Source organism: Mesocricetus auratus, unplaced genomic scaffold (assembly GCF_017639785.1).
Source record: "Mesocricetus auratus isolate SY011 unplaced genomic scaffold, BCM_Maur_2.0 Super-Scaffold_100676, whole genome shotgun sequence".
NCBI classification, from domain to species: Eukaryota; Metazoa; Chordata; class Mammalia; order Rodentia; family Cricetidae; genus Mesocricetus; species Mesocricetus auratus.
The window spans coordinates 171,671,659-171,692,796 of NW_024429266.1; the positions used below are offsets into that span (position 1 = coordinate 171,671,659).

The 21,138-nt window shown below is 39.1% G+C and overlaps 1 protein-coding gene across 8 annotated transcripts in view; it reads left to right on the forward strand.

Moving 5' to 3' along the window:
- Positions 1 to 21,138, forward strand: part of Grm7 (glutamate metabotropic receptor 7) — an 886,003-nt gene that overhangs the window by 603,109 nt on the left and 261,756 nt on the right. For all 8 annotated transcript variants that reach the window (XR_005874148.1, XR_001196215.3, XR_005874149.1 and 5 more), the window contains one exon: positions 9,775 to 9,914. Coding sequence is in view for 4 of the 8 variants with exons in the window: in XM_040738573.1 (XP_040594507.1) it covers positions 9,775 to 9,914 (140 nt within the window). In the remaining 4 variants the exon portion in view is untranslated. The remainder of the gene's footprint in view (positions 1 to 9,774; positions 9,915 to 21,138) is intronic.

Here is a 21,138-nt window from a genome sequence, read left to right on the forward strand (position 1 = left end):
ATTTGTGTATATTCATATAGATATTAAGCATGATTGCACTTTTCCCAAGACTTTGGTAAGAAGTTCCATATACCGCTAGGAGCTTTTCTTTAGACCAATTGAGTACAACTCAATAATTCTGGCTTTCACATTGAAGAAAACATTGTTTCAGGTATTGATATTAGTGTCTGGAAAGTATGACCTCAGTCCCTCCAAGCAGGTAACCTTTTAGGAATGAGTGGGGTGGGAGCAATTTTTTTCCCTCTTGGTCACCTTTTCCTGCATCGCAAATACATGCAGAGGCCTGACTGCAAATGCATTCTAGTTGTCTCTATGCTGACTAATTGGGCTAATGGAAATATTTCCTAATGTAACTTTAAACAATTTTGGATATAAAAGTCTGAAATAATCACTGTATAATTAGCTAATTTAATCAGGAATATGCCTATAGCTAAACTTACTGATCTCTAGGAAATAAATGGAAATCAGGTGTATATTATAAAAACAGAACATCTCAAATATTTTTCTTTCCTCTCTGGATGAGTGATACCCATGTTCATTTTATTTGAATCTGTTTGTCACTAGTTTGAAAGGAGGCTATAGAATTTCTAAAGCATAACTTGAATTTGAGTTCAGAGTGGGTTTCTCAACATATTTGTACTATAAACAACAAACTTTAAATTACTGTGCTGGAAGAAAAGCAAAATGTTAGATGCTAACCATAAAGGTTAAAAGGTCCGGCCACATTTAAAACTGAAGTTTCCATGACAGTCAACATCAGTTTTTATACATAAAACTCCAATTGCCTTTGCTGATGCAATGGATCAAGAAACTGCTACTTCTACTCACCTGGCAAAGGTGAAGAATCCATGTTCTCCTTGGCGCCAGTAGTACGGTTTAGAATGGGCTGTTGAGCAGAAATATCAACAGAACATGAATCAGTACAGAAATTCAGATTCTGCATGACAGGAATAGAAACAAGAAGAGAAAATTTTTTGGTAAATGTTTGATGCAGAAAATAATTTGATATCTGGGTATCAGGATCCTCAGTTCTGGATGAAAAGCAGTTTCTGTCACACAATGGCATCACTACAGACTTCAGACTTGGCAAACTCCTCTCCACCTCTTGTCTGTTATTTCACAGACCCTCTAGTGTTTGGTCTCTATATGTATCTCTTTCTCAATCACTCTTTCTTTGTCTATCTACCTACCCCTGTCTCTCTTTCTCTCTGTTTTCCTCCCTCTCTATGTACCTCCCCCCACTCTATCTCTCTCTCTCTCATACCCCACTTCAATTCTCACTCTAGGCAGAGTTGATAAGAAACCACAGTGTATTGTGGCCTTGAAAGCATCCCACACATATACCAATGCCTTGTAGGTGTGACAAGTTTAAGATAACCTTAAGTCATAACCACTTTAATCTTGGTCTTTTTGCTTTGTAACTCCTAGTAAGTAGACAAAGCCAAGCTAGATCACATGGTTTGGAGGCCCACAAAAACAAAATGCTCTGTAAGAGAAACTTCTTTTCTCCTAGTGGAACGAAATGCTCTTTCCCTTCAAGACCTTCATCATGTTGTCTACATTATAAAGATCTGTCTCCTGATACTCCTATTATCCTACTATATATAACCCTATGCACAGCTGCCCATGGCTATGAGCTGGTGAATTTCCCATTAGAGTTCTTGTGGGGCCTGGAGGCATACCTCAGCAGGTAAGAGTCCACATTTCTTCAGAGGACCCTAGTTTGGTTCCCAACACAAGGGTTGGGTGGCTCCCAATTTCTTATAACTGTAGTTTAATGGCTTCTGCAAGAACCCACACTCACATACGTAAACATCCTCTCTCTCCTTTCCTCCCATTTTTCTCCCTTCATCTTGATCTATCTGTATGTCAAACATACAATTTAAAAATAAAATATATAATCCCATATTTCTTGTGAATGTTGTGAAGGGTAATTCTGCCTCAGTTCTTTCTGTGGTCCTGCTTTCATGGTTTATAACACTGCCCATCTTGACTGGTAGCTCTAGTTCTTTTATTTAGTGTTCCTGCATTCTGGCCCTCACACCTTACAGGATCTCTGCCAGCAATTACTGCCTCTTTGATATCTTCTTTCCTTTTCTATGGAATTTTGTTTTTCTCTTCTCAAAGTCCATTGAACACACTGCCTATTTTCCCTTTTAATGAGTCCAGGAATAGGTACTGTAAAAGGGGAGAGCAAAAATGAAAAAAAAAAGCCACCCTGGGAATAATAAGCCCATTTCATTAAAGAACGGATTCAGAAGGTCAAAGCTACACAATACACTATTAGAATCATCATTTAGATAAAGTGTTCATTTCCTATACTATAATTATTAACATGAACTTTAATAGGAATGGAAAAGCCATGACAAGAATCATTTTCCCTCATGTAGATTTTGAGAAGTGAAAAATATAAGGCCATGTGTCCTGTTCTGATGAAGCTTAAGCCATTGGCCATGAGATGACTTGGAGCTCTGAGCTTCAGACATTCTTTATCTCTCTGATCACAAAGCCTGAAAGGCTCCAGCCATGCAATTTAATGAATAGAAAATGCAGTAGTAGAGTAAAGCACAATATGAGTCCAAGCATCCCAAGTGAGAGAAAAGACTGCGCATCTGAATAGCAATGTCTTATTGCTCAGTGACAGGGTTAACATTTCTCCCTAATGACATGCAACATCACATTTCATCTATTGTCCTTACATACCTGGAATATTTTCTAAAAAGCAGGACACCATTGTTGAAAATTCTCTGTCATGTCATTTCTTTCTTTTTTTAAAGAAATTATTTTTTTATTTAGGTTAGAAATAATCTTGTTTCACATGTCAATCCCAGCTCCCTCGCCCTCCCCTCCTCAACTTCCCTCCCCACCAGGTCCCTCATTCCCCCACCTAATCTCCACTCCGATCCCCAGGGAGGGTGAGGCCCTCAATGGTGGATCTCCAGTGACTCTCATTTCATCCAGGGCAGGGCCTAGGCCCTCCCTCAAGACTCCTGGCTGAGAGAGCCTCCCATACTGTGACATGGGCACTCGAAGTCTATATGTATGCCAGGGATAAATACTACCCAAGGCCCCATAGATTACATAGGCCTCCTCACTGACACCCACATTCAGGGTGTCTGGGTCAGTCCTATGCTTTCCACACAGCCATCAATCTGGGTTTCAAGAGCTCCCCCTTGTTCAGGTCAACTGTTGCTGTGGGTTAAACCAGCCGAGTCTTAACTCCTTCACTCGTGAGTTCTCTTTTTCTGACACTGGATTCCAGGAGTTCAGTTCAGTGTTTGTCTGTGGGTATCTGCCTCTGCTTTCATCAATCGCTGGATGAAGTTTGTTTCCTAGACACTCTGGCAGTGGGATTGCATGCTGGCACTCCCCTGATTCATGTCTAAAATCCATAAATAAGTGAGTACATACCATGTTTGTCTTTTTGTAACTGGGTTACCTCACTCGGGATGGTTTCTTCTAGTGCCATCCATTTGCCTGCAAATTTCTAGATTCAATTGTTTTTTTTTTCTGCTGAATAGTACTCCATTGTGTAAATGTATCACATTTTTTTCTATCTACTCTTCAGTTGTGGGGCATCTAGGTTGCTTCCAGGTTCTGGCTATTACAAATAAAGCTGCTATGAACATAGTGGAACAGATGTCCTTGTTGTATGAATGTGCATCTTTTGGATATATGCCTAAGTATGGAATTTCTGGGTCTTGTGGTAGATTGATTCCCATTTTCCTGAGGAATCTCCATACTGATTTCCAAATTGGCTGTACGAGTTTGCATTCCCACCAGCAGTAGAGGAGTGTTTCCCTTTCTCCCCATCCTCTCCAGCATAAACTGTCATTGGAGTTTTTGATTTTAGTCATTCCAACAGGAGTGAGATAGTATTTCAGAATTGTTTTGATTTACATTTCCCAGATGGCTAGGTATGTTGAGCACTTTCTCAAGTGTCTCTCAGCCATTTTAGACTCCTCTACTGAGAATTCTCTATTAAGTTCTGTACCCCATTTTTTGATTGGATCCTTTGGTGTTTTAGAGACTTGCATCTTGAGTTCTTTGTAAATTTTGGGGTTCGTTAGTACTTGGATGGGACATTTGTCATTGCTTACTGCTGTTTGTTTCCCTCTCACTGTGGGAAGCTTTGTGTAACCCAGAAGGATATTATGTAACAACAATAAAATGGGGACAAGGCTATGAATTGGGATAGAGAGAGACAGGGAGAGAGAGAACAATTTGGGGTGCATAGGAGAAGCAAATTGGAGGAAAGGGGAAATGATATGTTTATATCATAATTTGAAAGAATATTTTTAAAAAGAATTGTGATGAAGTGTTTTATATAATCTCCAGTGATTTTTTGTCTTGACAAAGCATAGAAGCAGAAAATTGAAATGCTTCCTTTGGCCACAAACAATTCTTGCTGGGGTCCAACATCTCCCCCTTGTTCAGGTCAGCTGTCTCTGCTGGTTTCACCAGCCAGTTCTATGACCATTTGCTCATCACTCCTCTCTGTCACTAGGTCCTAGGGGTTCAGTTCAGTGTTTAGCTGTGGGTGTTTGCCTCTGCTTCCATCAGTCACTGGATGAAGGTTCTAGGATGGTATATTAGGTAGTCATTAAGTTCATTATCAGAAATGGGCATATAAGTTAGTCTTTCCACTATTGCTTAGCTTGCCAGTGGGTGTCCTCCTTGTAGATCACTAGAGGTCTCACTGGTGCCCGATCTCTCTTCAAACCTATGACACCCTCTATAATGGTATTTCTCATCCTATTCTCCCCCTGTTTTTCCCCCAACTCAACCTTCCTGCTGCCCCATGATAAACTTTCTCCTCCTCTTCTCCCCCTCTCTTCTTCCCAGCTCCCACTCCTCCCCACCCCCGCCATACTCCCAATCTGTTCAGGAGATCTTGCCTCATTCCTCATCTATGAGCTACCATGCATATCTCTCTTAGGCTATTTCCTGTTTCCCAGACTATCTGTCAGGAGAATTGCAGACTGACACTCCCCTGATCCATGTCTAAAATCCATATATGAGTGAATACATACCATGTTTGTCTTTTTGTGACTGAGTTACCTGACTCAGGATGGTTTCTTCTAGTGCCATCTATTTGCCTGCAAATTTCAAGATTCCATTTTATTTCTGCTGAATAGTACTCCATTGTGTAAATGTACCCCACATTTTCTCTTCAGTTGAGGGGCATCGAGGTTGCTCCAAGTACTGGCTATTACAAGTAATGCTATTATGAACAGATGTCCTTGTTGTATGAATTTGCATCTTTTGGATATATGCCTAAAAGTGGAATTGCTGGGTCTTGTGGTAGACTGATTCCCATTTTCCTGAGGAATCTTCATATTGATTTCCAAAGTGGCTGTCCAAGTTGGCACTCCCAACAGCAGCGGAGGAGTATTCTTCTCTCTCCACATCCTCTCTAGCATAAATTTTCACTAGTGTTTTTGATTTTAGCCATTCTGACAGGGTGAGATGTTTTCTCGGAGTTGTTTTGATTTGCATTTCCCTGATGACTAAGGATGTTGAGCACTTTCTCAAATGTCTCTCGGCCATTTTAGACTCCAATATTTAGAATCCTCTATTTAGTACCAAGTCATTGAAGAGTAACTCCCACTTTCTCTTCTAAGAATTTCATTGTGGCTGGATTAATGTTGAGGTCTTTGATCCATTTGGACTTAACTTGTGCAAGGTGATAGACATGGATCTATCTGCAGTCTTCTGCATGCCAATATCCAGCTATGCCAGCACCATTTGTTGAAGGTGTTTTCCTTTTTCCATTGTATAATTTTAGCATCTTTGTCAAAAATCAAGTGTTCATAGGTGTGTGTGTTAAAATCAGGGTTTTCAATTTGATTCCATAGTTCTACCTGTCTATTTTGTGCCAATACCAAGCTGTTTTCAGAACTATATCTCTGTAATAGAGCTTGAAGTCAGGGATGGTGATACCTCCTGAAGTTCCTTCATTGTATAGGGTTGTTTTGGCTATCCTGGGTCTTTTGTTTTTCCATATAAAGTTGATTATTGTTCTTTCAAGGTCTGTGAAGAATTGTGCTGGTATTTTGATAGGGATTGCACTGAATCTGTAGGTTGCTTTTGGAAAGATTGCCATTTTTATTATGTTGATCGTACCAATCTAAGAGCATGGTGGATCTTTCCATTTTCTGGTATCCTCTTTTTGATTTCGTTCTTTAGAGACTCAAAGTTCTTGATATACAGATCTTTCACTTCTTTGGCTAATGTTATACCCAGATATTTGATGCAGTTTATGACTATTATAAAAGGTGGTGTTTCTCTGACTTCTTTTTCAGCCACTTTATCGTCTGTATATAATAGGGGTACTGATTTTTTTTAGTTAACCTTGTATTCTTCCACTTTGGTAAAGGTGTTTATCAGCTCTAGGAATTCCCTTTCAGAGTTTTTTGGAGTCACTTATGTAAACTATCATATCATCTTCAAATAGTGAAAGCTTGACTTCTTCTTTTCCTATTTGCGTCCCCTTGATTTCCTTCTTTAGGTTAGATAAGTTTTCTCTGATTTTCTTGAGTATTCTTTCTGTACCTTTGAGCTGTATTTCTTCACCTTCTTCTATACCTATTATTGTCAGGTTTGACTTCTTCACAGTGCCCCATATTCTTGGATATTTTGTGTTAGGTATGTATTGGATTGAGATTCTTTAGTTGATTACCATATATCCTCTAATGAGCCTTCAACACCTGAGATTCACTTCCATCTCTTGTAGTCTATTGGTGATACTTACATCTGTAGTTCCTGCGTTTACTCAGCTTTTCTATTTCCAGCATCCCCTCATTCTGTGTTTTCTTTATTGTTTCTATTTCAGCTTTCAATCCTTCAACTCTTTGAGTTGTTTTCTTCATTTTTTTTTGGTTGGTTTTTTTCTTGGTCCTCTTTGGATTCTTTAAGAGATTTGTTTATGTCTTGAATTTTTTGGTTTGTCTTTTCCTCCATTTCATGTATTTTTTGTTTTTTCTTCTATTTCTTTAAGGGATTTCATTGTTTTCTCTTTGAGGGTCTCTATCATCTTCATAAAATAATTTTTAAGGTTTGTCTCTTCTGCTTCATCTATGTTGTGCTTTTCAGGTCTTGTTGGCATTAGATTCTGGTGGAGTCATGTCGGTCTTTCTATTGCTGAGTGAGTTCTTATTCTGTATTCTTCCCATCTCTTCTTCCAGTGGGTGCAGGTGGGGTCTTTCTGTCTCCACTGGTCTCCTTCTTTCTTGAAGCTGGATGCAAGGGGGGTGGTCTGGAAGTGCTCATGTCTTTCCTGTGTGGGCCAGTCCTCTCGATGCCAGAAGCAGGCCCCTGGAAGTTTGAGGGAGTGGGTGGTGGGCAGGGGAGGGAGTTCCAGGAAGACCCAAGGTCACCTGGAGCTGAAGCTGGGTGTACTGGGGGTGGGGTCTGGAAGGACTGACATCTTTCCTGTGGAGGCAGTTCCTCTCAATGCCAGGAGCAGGCCCGTGGAAGATTTAGGAAGTGGGTGATGGTCAGGGGAGGTATGCCAGGAAGACCCAAGCTCACCTGAAGCTGGGCACACCAGAGAATTGGGTCTGGAAGGACTGACATCTTTACTCAAGTCATGCAGATACTGAGAGTTCAACCTGTAATATAAATATATCCCAAAGATAAAAAAAAAAGAAAATGTTTACTAGGTTTTATTTTGTCTTAATTATCTGTGCTATCTGGTGGTTTTATCTGAGTCACTCACAAGAAACCTTTCCTACCTGAATGTAAGCAATTTCTTAACTGTAAGATGAGGAAGTTTGGTGCTCTGTGTCCTCCAGCTGTGTTTTGAATTCGTACCTAATCACCCTGCCTCATACCTCTAAATGTAACCACAAGCTAATGTCTTAAACAATGCACATGTGGCTTGCTTTGACTTTCTGTTGCCCAAGTGATGATCACCATGTCCACAAAACAGTTCAGAGGAAGAAAATATTTGTTTCAGGTTAATAGGTCACAGAAATCACAGAAGGACTCCTGAGTGAGAGATCAAGACAGGAATCTTGAGGCAGGAATGAAGCAGAGGCTACCACTTAGGAATACTGCTTAAAGGCTTGCTTTCTGGCTCACATTCAGCTATCTTTTTTATAGGGCCTAGATACCCCTGTCTAGTGATGGTACCTCCTATATTAATTAGTCATCAATAAAATGACCCAGGACATGCTCATAGGCCAATCTGATGAAATACACTCTCAGTCGAGGTTCCCTCTTCCCAGGTGTTTGAAGGTTAAGCCATTACAACATGAACTACCTCATAGGTCTGTAATATGGAAGACCACCATTGATTTCCCTGGACCCCTATAATGGTGAAGGCAAGTCTAGAGTCTTTCTGAGTACTGAAGAAAAATCCATTCCCTTCCATTTCATAGATTTTAGAACTCATTTCAGTTATAATGAATGTCTTCAATCACTCATGCTTTTTTCATAAGACACACATACACACACACACATACACTACCTTTGGCTCCATTTGTATCTACTTTAGGTAGCTTTATGTAAGGAAATTGGGCCACCTTATATTATACAGGAGATTCTCATGTTATGGTCCTGAAATCTGTCACATCGTAAAGAGCATTACAGAACAGACATATTGGAACCATTATTAACCTCACCACAAGCTCTGATTTTCTTTTCTGATATTCATTTCTATCAAAAAATGTGTAACTAGTAACTACAGTAAGGTATCGCCATAGGTGTTTGTTTGTTCTAGCTATGATGTTGTATCATATGGATCATATAATCTAATATGGAGTCTCTCTGAATGTGGGTTTGTTCTTAGTGTTTAGTGTTCTTTGTCTAATCGGGTATACTCTATCACTCATGGCCTTATCTCTCACAATTTCTTGAGAAATGGTTTCTTATTGAACCTGGAGTTAGGCTGACAGCCAACAAGTCTCGTTGATCCTTCTGTCTCTGTCTCCAACATCACTTTTGTTACAGACACCAGACAATGCCACACTATTACAAGCTCACTTGTATATGTGTATAAAAATATAAATGTGAAACAGCTGTCTAACTGAACAAATTAATATTTCAGTTCTTATACTATAGAAGGAGAGGTACAGAGAATTTTAACTCATGTTCTCAGGTTTGCTCCCACTTGCTGAAGCATCTAACTTTTCATCAAAAGTGTGCATTTTAACAAGACCTAACTAAATTATGGCTTGAAAAAGAAAGTAATGTCTATGTAATGTCTTCAAGGCACACTGCTGGGCATTTATTTCCTACATGCACTCTATAAATTAGAAATAATCAACACAAGAAATATTTTAAATTCAATCAGGGCAGAAACACACATTTAAGCGAATTATTTTGGTTATTTGTAATGATGTATCAATTTTAACAATTACTATTTTTGAACTTATTCTTTATTAACTACAATTTAGTGTTAAGTGCAAACCAAAATAGCCATTGCCATCATGAACACTGCAATCACAGCTAGCAACAGCATTTTGTTAAAACACATTTTTGTCTCTGAAAATTAATTCATAGATCATTTTTTTGCTTAGAAGGAAAAAGTTTTAGAAGAAAATATTCAGAAAGACCAAGAATAGCACCATTTAAAGGAACAGACAGGCTGTCTTCCAACATGTCTTCCAACATTCTGTTACCATGGTGAAGAAACTACAGAGATGACCTGCCATGAGCTGAAGAGGACATTAGAGGTCATCTTACTAGCTATAGGGTTAGCTCCTAACTTTATCACTCAGAAGGTGGAAGGAATCTTGCTTCATTCTGGTTTTTTCTTGTCCCCTTCAGGTAGTGCTGGTACCCCAGTGATGTTTAACAAAAATGGGGATGCTCCTGGGCGGTATGATATCTTCCAATACCAGACAACAAACACCACCAACCCTGGTTATCGTCTCATTGGACAGTGGACAGATGAACTTCAACTCAATGTGAGTTCTGATTGTTCCTCTCTTTTCCTGGTATGACAATAATTGGGGTATTAATTTTGTTAAGTAGATGTTTGTTTCCTGTTTATGTGTTTATGCACATATAAAGGGAACTTTGCAATTTGTTCCAGGCTTCATGATAACCCATCCATGAATTGTATAATAATGATGGTAATGATGACAAGAATTGTGTGCATTGAGTTTGGCTGAGGGGAGGCATGTATGTGGAGGTCAGATGACAACCTGAAGGAGTCAACTCTCTCTATTTACCATGTGAGATGCTGAGGTCAAACTCAAGCCTTAAAGATTGTTAGCAAATGCCTTCCTTATACCTGCTGAAATAGCTCGAGGACCTGGTATTGAGTTTATATACTAGTCTTTAATTCTGGGAAACCCTTCTTTGAATCTGACTCATATTTCTAATGAGTTTTATTTTAAAAACTTATTTGTGTAAGAGACTGATACCTCTCCCTTTCTCTTTTTGACAGCAATAAAAATTTTGAATGATTTTTCTGTCATTCTGTTTTAAGACTCTGTTTTCTGAATTACTACCCTATAACAATACCTCTGTGCAACTTCTCTTTCTAAAGAGTATGAACGTAACTGAGCAGCTACTTGTTAGCCAATGTCCCTCTTAAAAACAGAGCACATTCTCTCTTACTCCATCTTTATTTCCTCTTTCGTCCTTGACTGGATTGGCTGAGACACATGCCAGGTTGGGGAATGGTAGACTGTGAGAAGGACCATCTCTTTTACTTAGTCTCTGACTCAGATACTGAATTTATCTAGAAATAGCTTTGGAGGCATCCACAGGATTATATTTGACTGAATACATATGTGTCTTTTAGTCCAGTCATAGTGGCATATAAGGTTGATCATCATAGAAACCATTACAGATAATCCATTAAAAGGGGGTATCTCATTAAAAGGGGGTAAAGTATGCCTGTGACCTTCCCCAGTTTGTACCTCAGGGGCACTGTAACAATTTATGAAATAGAGGCTGACATTCCTAAGATGTACCTCTTTTTTGGTGTCATGAGAAGCACAAATGTGATCATCCAGGAAGAGAAGTCAAGTTAAATCTGAAGTGTGTAGGAAACTCATAGTCAGAAATAAAAATAATAGATAACTGGAGGTGAAAGTCTAGAGTATGACAGTAGGATTTAGGAATTAGTGAAAGTACTGCTGACCAGTTATCATGCTCACAAATTTCCCTGTGCCAACTTCATTGACACTTGGCTCTTCCCTATCCAAAATGATTGTGATCTGGTATCTAAAAGTAATGGAGTCAGTTAGCATACACCAACCATGGCTAAGGGCAAGAGTCAAGGAAGCAGCTGATATTATGCCAAATCCAAGACATACCAAACTTATATTCAAAAAATAAAACAAAAAATAAACGGAAAAGGTCTCTCAGAAGGTAAATCTAGGATGTAGTGATAAAAAACTAGAATCAAGTTTGTGTTTCCAGAATTTTGGAAATTATGATCAGAGGCCATACAGTCTGAGGAGAAGAAGAAGAAGAAGAAGAAGAAGAAGAAGAAGAAGAAGAAGAAGAAGAAGAAGAAGAAGAAGAAGAAGAAGAAGAAGAAAAGCAAAGCAGCAGTATGGCCTGCCTAACTGTTCTTCTTTGGTATCCCTGTGGTACAAATGCAATCATCCAAGATTGAAGGCATATAATCAAGACTTGTAGCACTTTGGCTTATGCAGAAATTATGACTATACCTCAGAGAGGAAATTAAATTTGTTATTAGGGTTTCTCAATATATACTTCAGTACCAATGCTAAGTTTCTAGAAGTTATGACTTTTCCATATCCATAAGAATTCAAAGGATTACCAACCTACAATCCACACTGCCAGAGAAGCTAGGAAACAAGGAGGACCCTAAGAGAAACAGACAGACATGCATGGTCCCCCAGAGAAGGAGAAAGGGCAAGATCTCCTGAGCTAATTGGAAGCATGAAAGGAGGAGAGAGGGAGTTAGAAGAAAGAAAAGAGGAGGAGAAGAAGAGGAAGGGAGAGGAAGACAGAAGACAGAAGAAAAGAGGAGAGCAAGAAAAGAGATACCATAATAGAGGGACCCATTATAGGCTTGAAGAGAAATCCAGCACTAGGGAAATATCCAGATATCTACAAGGATGACCTCAACTAACAATCTAAGCAATAGTGGAGATGCTACCTTAAATGCCCTTCCCCTATAATGAGATTGATTACTACCTTAAATGCCATCCTAGAGCCTTTAACCAGTAGCTGATGGAAGCAGAAGCAGACACCCACAGCTAATCACTGTGCTGAAATCCTGGAATCCAATTGGAGAGAGGGAGAAGAGGTGAGCAAAGGGGTCAACACCAGGCTGGAGAAACCCACAGAAACAGCTGACCTGAACAAGTGGTTGCTCATGGACCCCAGACTGAGAGCTGGGAAACCAGTATAAGGCTGTTCCAGACCCCCTGAAAAAGGATTCAGTTTGGAAGTCTGGTTGATCTGTGGGGCCTCTGGTAATGGATCAGTATTTATCCCTAGTACACGAATGGACTTTGGGAGACCATTCCACATAGAGGGATACTCTCTCAGCCCAGACACATGGTGGAGGGTCTAGGCCCTGCTACAAATGATGACAGACTTTGAAGATCCCCCATGGAAGGCCTCACCCTCCCTAGGGAGAAAAAATGGGATGTCATAGAGGGTCGGTGGCGGGCATGGAAGGAGGGAAGGAAGAGGGAACTTGAATTGACATGTTAAAGAAGCTTGTTTCTAATTTATATTTAAAAAGGGGGGGAAAAGAAGTCTTGCCTGGCCCTTACCTACTAGAGTATAATCTGGGAGTCCTTAAGCACACTCATTTTGTTTTGTTTAAAATCATCCTTCATAAGAACTGTATGAATTTGAGCATTGAGCAAGTTGTTATCATTTTGATTCTTAGATATCCTTCCTGTGATAAGTACCATGAGAGGTACACAGTGACGATAAACAAAGGCAATCCCATATCTCCCACAACTGACAACTTAGTATACAGCTATAAGGTGCATGACTGAACAAACATGCATGCAAAAATTACAAAGTGTGATTAAGAAGTGATGAGAAACAGGACAGTGGAAATGAGAAGGGGGGATCTAAGGGATGGAAATCCACTGATATAAGTCAAAAGACTTAGCCAGAAATAGTAAATGAGGAAGATGACATAAGAGGTATGGGACTAACATGCAGTCATATTAATACAGTTTCTTGCACACAATGGGAAAACCACTTAATTTCATTTCTCAGATAATTTAAAATCTACTTAAAGTCAAGGAAAGGTGTGACTACATAGATACAAAATAAAAATATTCTTCAGTTTATTTTAAAAATCTAAGAATAAACATCACTTTGAGTCACATGCAAGATATCTCAGTGGGTAAAAGTGCTACTTGTATAAATACGTGATCGTGAGTTCAGTCCCTAGCACCTACATTTAAAAAATGGATGTGGAGACATGCACTGTAATCTCAGTGTTAGAAGAGTAGAGACAGGCATCTCCAGGACTCACTGGCCAGACAGACTAGTATATTTGACGAACCTAGGTTCTAGTGAGAGACACTGTCTCAAAGAGCAAGTTAGATATCTCCTGAACAAAGAATGCTAGAGTGTTTTTGCCTATCCTCTGTCTCTGTCTCTCTCTTTATCACCCTCCCTCCCTCTTCATTGCTGGGCAGATAATGAACTGAAGGTGGCAAGAGTGGGAGCAGAAAGACCAAGTAAAAGACTTTTGCATTTATCAGAGCAGAATGGGGGGAGATAGTTAAGCACCCTCAAACATCACTATTCATCCGAGCCATCTGTAGGCTCATAAACTCTATGAAGTGGGGCCCAAGCCCTGAGTTTGAATCATTAGGTCTAAAGATTAGGTGGAACCAAATGTTTGCCTTTCTAAGAAGTTCCCAGGGAGGGCTGATGATCCTTTGAGAATTCTTGCCTGAAAACACTATTTGACCATGGAAATTAAGCAAAGTAAGTGGTAGACATATATTATGTGAAATTCTTTGTAACTTCTGGCAGTTCTCTGAACGAGATGCGATGCTAAGAGTGGGAGGGATGGAATCTAGAATATCAATTATTTGGAATTTTGAAATATGTGGGACTTCCTAGATCTGGAAGAGTGAGATGGGCATAGAGGAGTGTATGGATGTACAGCCACACAAAATGTATCTACTACTGAATCTATAAATGGCTTGAAACGCCATTAAGAAAGAAATGGAGAACAAGGAAGACCCCTCCAGTCTTGAAATTCTCCTTGAAAATGATACCATTGTTTTCTATGATTCCATGCAGAACAAAGTTTAAAATAGTATATCCAGTATTCCTAGAGATTGAGTGAACCACAAGCTTGGCATTTTTGTTTTATTTCTGGGAAGACAATCAGAGATCTCTGACCTGGCATTGGATGTGTATTTCTTTGTTACATTTTGTAACACTAGTGGTAGTGTATTACGGTAAGAGATCTGGCCATCCAAATCTCACACGGATGTCTTAGCTTACTCTTGTGTTGCATGGGATGTATAATGGATGACTAAGGCACAAACAAGGCAATTTTGATGGGAATGATCGATGGCAAACTCAAATGCCATGGCCACTGAATTAACTGGTCTGGGTAGGAGGTCACTGTGTGGAAACTTTTCATTGTTGAAGTAAATATAACCATTTAAAACAGGCAATAAAAATTAAAAGTAATTCTACTACCTACACTAAACCTCACCCTATACACATGGAGATTCAGAACCATGGTCCAGGTGTCCCCTTTGGTGACTGGTCTCTTGTGTAACACCACTGTGTCCATGTTGTCCCTTTTGTGGTACCTGTATTCTCTTATTTCATCTTTAACAGCTAGAGTAGAATTTGAGCAAACACTGCAGTTGGTTCGCTTTCTTCTTTTCGGTGGAACAAAACAAAGCATTTGAAGTAACGGTTCTGCTTCTCATTTACAAAGACTCAAGGGTGCTTTTTCAATCCCCAGCTACATCTTTTCTAACAAATGAAATTTTTAAGAGTGCTTCCTCTGAGGTCAGTAATTGTAAATTAGTTTCTGAGCCAATGTAGTTTTCACTTTTCAGCATCCCAGTGCTACAGACCAGGCTGCCTAGCTTTCCAGGATGTGCTCTTCCTGATTGTGGCTGCTTATTGGTGCACTGTCTGTTACAGAGCATCTCATGTGCCCTTTCTACCAGCATTGCAGCTGCATAGACTCTACTCTCCTGGAGTTTAATAAGCTGACTATGTGGCATGATGCTACAGGATTTCTGCATGAGAACAACAACAAAATTCCACAGAGGTGAAACAGGAACAAAGTAGTCATTTACTCTGCTAGTTGAAAATACCTACAAAAGTAAACTTGACTCAATTACTTATGCTTTTATTGTACTGTCAAGAGGGGAAATAAGGGAGAAGTTCTGGTCCGAAAATGACAACCCATGAGAATGCTAGGAGAAGCAGGGGTGGGTAGGTCTCTGTGTTCTGAGAGCCCAAACTCCAATGAGGAGTTTATAATATGCATAATGTATTTTAGGACACATAACTATTGGCATAAGGAAACCCATCAAAATGTTTTATTTGATCAGTACCTTGAAGCATTAGTAGTATTTTCCTTGAAAGAGATGAGGAAAAAAATCCTTGAGAATGAATAATGTGGTTTTGTTTCAGAATTTAAGTAAATGTCAAGAAAAAGAAAGAAGGGGAATATGTACGCTTAAACCTTTTCTATGCCTATATTTAAAACACTATTACATATTTTGTATAGAAACAAAGTACTCATCCCGAGTATACACCCGGACTTTTGGACTCCCATCCAACAATGTGAGGTGCACTCTCACCCTGAACTCTTGGGGAAGGGTCTAGGCCCTGCCCTGTATGAAATGACAGACTATGGACACCCCCACGGAGGGCCTCACCCTCCCTGGGGAAATGAGGGGATAATGGGGGTTGGGGGGAGGGCATGGGAGTAGGGGAGGGAAAAGGAGAGGGACCTGGAACTGACTTGTGAGGCAACCTTGTTTCTTATCTAAATTTAAACTGAAAAATAAATTTTAAAAAAATAAAAAATAAAAAAAATTGTTTCTAGTAATATCAAAAAAAGTGATTTTCTTTTAAAAGTGTCATCTTTTTTATTGGTATTTTTTGAGACAGGGTTTCTCTGTAGTGCTTTGCAGCCTGCCCTGGAACTCACTGTGTAGACCAGGCTGGCCTTGAACTCACAGAGATCTGCCTGCCTCTGCCTCCTGAGTGCTGGGATTAAAGGCGTATGCCACTACCACCTGACTAAAAGTGTCATCTTTAATTTTCTGGAATTAGTAGAAAATTCAGATATGCCCAAACTGTTAATCATGGAAATAGCTGAAATTCAAATAAAAGAGCATTAAAGTTTTGTTGTTGTTTTGTTAAGATTTATTATTTTTATTTTGTATATGCATGTGTGTGAGAACTTGTACCACAAGGAAGAAATGAGGGTCAGATCCCCTGGAACTGGAGGCAGAGGCCATAATGGAATCAATACATAGCATTTTAGAAGAGCTATGCATTCTCCTAAGCACTAAGCCGTCTCTCCAGCTGCCTTTGGTGCTAGGCTTAATGAGAAAACTACCAGAGGCTTGATTCTCTTAGTGAGAAGTCTAAGGGAATCTTGCTAAGGAATATACAAATGATTCAAGGAATCATGAAGTTACCTGTTCTTTGCTACAACAGAGTAACTTGTGGAAATCCTAAGGATTATGAGGGTTTTCAGCTCTTTCTATGCATTGTATTGAACTTACAATTCATGCTTGGATATTCAAAACCCCAAGAATTTAATCCAGGTTGAGAACATACTTTATGGGTGTTAATATGTTACACATTTTGATTTTTTTAGTGAATGTATAAGTCCACTGAGAATGTAGATAGGATGTTTTTCAGCACCCATGTCTCCTGTGTTAGCCTTTGTTTCTCTTTAAAAATGGTTTCCAAATCCCAAGACAGCAACAGATTCAGTGTAAGTTAGACAGTGTGGCCATGGTGATACTGAGGAATGTTTAGCCAAGGCTGTATACAGATAAACTGCTCCATGGCTACCACCCTGTCTGAATAGTCAACATGTTATACCCATGTATAACAAAGGAACACACCTATGGGAGCTCAGGGAGCTTGTGTTTGATACTACAGGGTATAATTTCCAGGGAAAAGAAGGCAAACCTCAAAAAGAGAAACTAGATTCATGTCACACTTTTTGAGCCTTAGGCAACCCTTCACTGGAAGCTGTTTGAATGATTTCTGGAGCCTTCTGTTAGCATCACATAGGAAGAAGAATTGAAGTATGACAGGATTCACCTACAATCTTACTGATTATTGTAATAAACAAAGAAACATTAATCAGAGTGTGGTGAGGAACACTTGTAGCCCCAATACTTGTAGATAAAAGGAGGGTAGTTGGGAATTCAAGGCCAGCCTGAGATACCTTGGCAGACCCAGGGAGGTGGTGCCATTAGTCGAGGTGCATGTTTTCACCCTGTGGAGATAATTGGGGGACAGCTGATGATATGAGTTCAGTCACTAGACCCTGCAAAGCAGTAGGAAAGAACTAACTCCTGAGTGTTGTCCTCTGTTCTCCACAATCACTTTCTTGGCACAGGTCGCATGCATTAGATTAATTAATTAACTTATTAAATTTTACATTAGTGGGCTAGATATAGTTTAATGGTAGAATGCTTGAGTAGTATACTCATGGCCCCAGGGTTCATCGCTAGCACTAAAGAAAAAGAAAAAAGAAACTAGGTCTAGGCATAGTTAAGCTGACAATTAGAAAGAAAAATAAAAGTTGAACTCATTTTCTTGGGCAAAGGTTTTCATAGCACTAATTAAAAATTAATACCTAACATTTTAATTTTGTTAAATACTAAATCTTTCACATTCATTAGAATTTTCATTATTGCAGACATTTGAGAAAGTAAGAATAGTTGATTTCCAAAATTAGCATTTATTAAAATTGGGCATCTAGAATCAATACTTCTACTACTAATCTAAGACTACTAATCACTCTACTGTTTGATAATTACAACAGTAAAATATTTATTAGAATTCTATTCACCATCAAATTCATAATCTACTTGATTAACATAGGGCAATAGCCATACTTATGACAATATCGGCAGAAAGAAAAGTATGTCCATTGTCAAATATAGTACTTCATGAGTAGAGAGATAGCTGAGCAGTTAAGAGCATTTGCTCACTTGCAGAGGACCTAAGTTAAGTTCCCAGCACTCAGGTCAGGGAGCTCACAACTGCTAATAAGTCTAGCTCTGGAGGATCCATTGTCTTCTTCTGGTCTCCATAGCCACTGTGCTAGGGTGTAAATAGTCATAGAAAAAAATCTAGCACTTCTTCAGTTTGAATACTTATTTAATGAACTCAGCTTGTTGCTTGTCATGATTAATAGTTCTTTTCTTTGAACTTACCATGTTATTTGTGAATAATTAGATCTGAAGTCTTCGGAGGAAAGGAGGTTGATTTAGCACATAGGGTCCCGACCCTCCTCTAGGAGCTCTCTAGGCTTCTTTGGATCTCAGAAACATGTTGGCTTGCTCTATAAAAGACAAGTAAGAAAGAACAGAAGTAAATAGAGAATAAAATGGTTGGGGCTTTGTTCTCATTGATTTGTACTTCTGGAAACTTTCTGATGGCTGTTTGGGAACATGGGGTGGGATTATTGCTCTTGGAGCATCAGCTCAAGTACAGAAGACATCGGGTGCTTCTTCTTTCAGTAGAGTACAATAATAAGGAAAGGATGGAGCACTGTTGTATCTGCTGTTTCCCCGTCTCCCCTATGTTTATAGGACAAATGAAGCTAGAAAGAATTTAGGGCTACAATGATCTGGTCTATAATCACGACGCTGGCCAGTTGTGAGCTCCCTGAACATCCACAAAGAGGCATTCTCTGAACGTATGTCATTTAACTCACCACCAGAGTGGCAGGAGATACTTCTATTTGTCAGGATGTCTAATTTGAAATAGTACAAAAAACATTTACACATCCCTGTGTTACCTGTTTGCATTTGTCAGCTAACCATATGTGAGAACCCAAGCTGAACATAGCAAGCATGTTTAGACATTAATGACTTAGTGTTCTATTGAAAATCAAATGTATATATTCTTGGCTTCTCTGAAAGATCATCTCTGGAAATAATATGCCTTATTTCTGCACAGCAAACTCTGAGCTGGCTAGGTCAAAAATACAGCATTTTCTTTAGACAGGTTTGAATTCTCTTATTACCACAGACCCTATTGATCCCTTCAACCTTTTACCCAGCTGAGTCTACTTACCTCCACAGAGTCCCCAAAGTCTCACACAAGCATACAGTTTCATTCACACAAAGTAGAGTGTAAGTCCAAGCTGACTTCTAGTAACTTGGCATAAGCATATGCTTTACATTTTATTTATAGCCTCAGAAAATTGGTTTTCAGAAAATCAACAATAATATATCAATAGAGTTAATGGCGTAAAGCACCCTTAAGTGGGTAATAACACTTTTTATAGAAGGTCAATAGCTGAAGTATTTAAGAGAATGATACCTTCACAGAAGACATTAGTTTTGTTTGTGAACATCTTTGTGCCTATTACAAAACATGTTGGAAAGGAAAGAGACAGCTTTTCCCTTGATTTGTTAGTATCTCTTCTTGTAATCAATGGTGTATGGCTGGGCTCTTTCTGTGTGTGCATAGAAGATTAATAGTATTTATAATTATAAATATGGCTCCATAAACATGTGCATTACAGAACACTGAACCCCCATAAATTCTTGTTTGCATGGTAGGCATTCAAGCAAATCACTTCATATTTATTAATATACTCTGGCTTGGCAGGGAAATTGTTGCATTTCATTACTATTTGCATTTTAGGCTCAGGCAAAGTATATATGGAAAAAGGAAGTAAAATGGATAGGTGTAGAGAGCTCAGATATTCTATCAGGAACTCATCCTAGTTATTGCCAATCTAAAACTGTGAAATGAAATAATACAAATCTATGTGCCCTCTCTCTGACTCCTTTGCCCCAAGAAAACTAGAACTTGTAGAATGAGCTTATTATTTTTATATTGAAATATAGGAATTATATCCAAAGTATTTGAAAATAACTAGGAGATAAATATAAATTGGCATACCTACAGAAAGCCCCAGCTGAGTCCCAGTCTTTATCCAAGCTTTTACCACTAAGTACTTAAGGAAAATGATGAGAAACATCCTTTGTAAATAATGTTTTCATCATTGTAGCCAAATACCCAAGGTAATCAGTTTATGAAATGGGTGGTTTACTTGGCACATAGTTTGTGGTTTTTAACCTATATTCCATAACTCTTTTCCTTTGAGGACATAGGACTGAACTCCCAGCATCATATTCAGGTCTTTCCACAATGACCCAGAACCCCTTATCATGACACATATCTTAATTCTGTTGAGCACAACTTAGTTATCTGGTGCTGGTTCAAACTTCTAGATTCTGACACTAGGTGGTTTATTTTAGACGTATTTAAGTACAGGGTAAATTTTGAAAAAAAGCTGGTAGCAATTTTCTCAATTCCATATTCACAATGAAGTACAAGGCACCATTATAACAAACTATTTTACAAAGTACCTTTAACCCCCACATTGAAGATGAATTCTTGAGGACCTGGTGTGGTCTCAGTCCCATAGATGGCATAGAGGTCACTAGGCTATTTCACATTACATGTGAAATCTACTCTAAGAATGGTGTCTTAATTATGGTTTCTATTGCTACTATGAAATACCAAGACCAAAATCACGTTGGTGAGGAAAGGTGTATTTAACTTACACTTCCATAACCCTGTAGTCCATCATTGAAGGTAGCCAGGACAGCAGAAAAATGGACGAGAGGATCTGATGCAGACGTCATGGAGAGGTGATGCTAACTGGCTTGCTTCCATGGCTTTGCTCAGTCTGCTTTCTTTCTTTTTGTTTGTTTTTATTTTAAAACAGTGTTTTCTCATTTTACATACAAATTCCAATTCCTACTCTGTCCCCTCTTCTTGCTCTCCCTACTTTCCTCCCATTCTATCCCCATCCACTCTTCAGAGAGAGTAAGTCTCCCATTGGGGTGTCAACAAAGTCTGGCACATCACTTTGAGGCAGGACCAAGGCCCTTTCTCCTAGGTGGAGCAAGGCTTTCTTATAGAACCCAGCACCACTATCCCTGGGATAGCACCACCCACCATGGG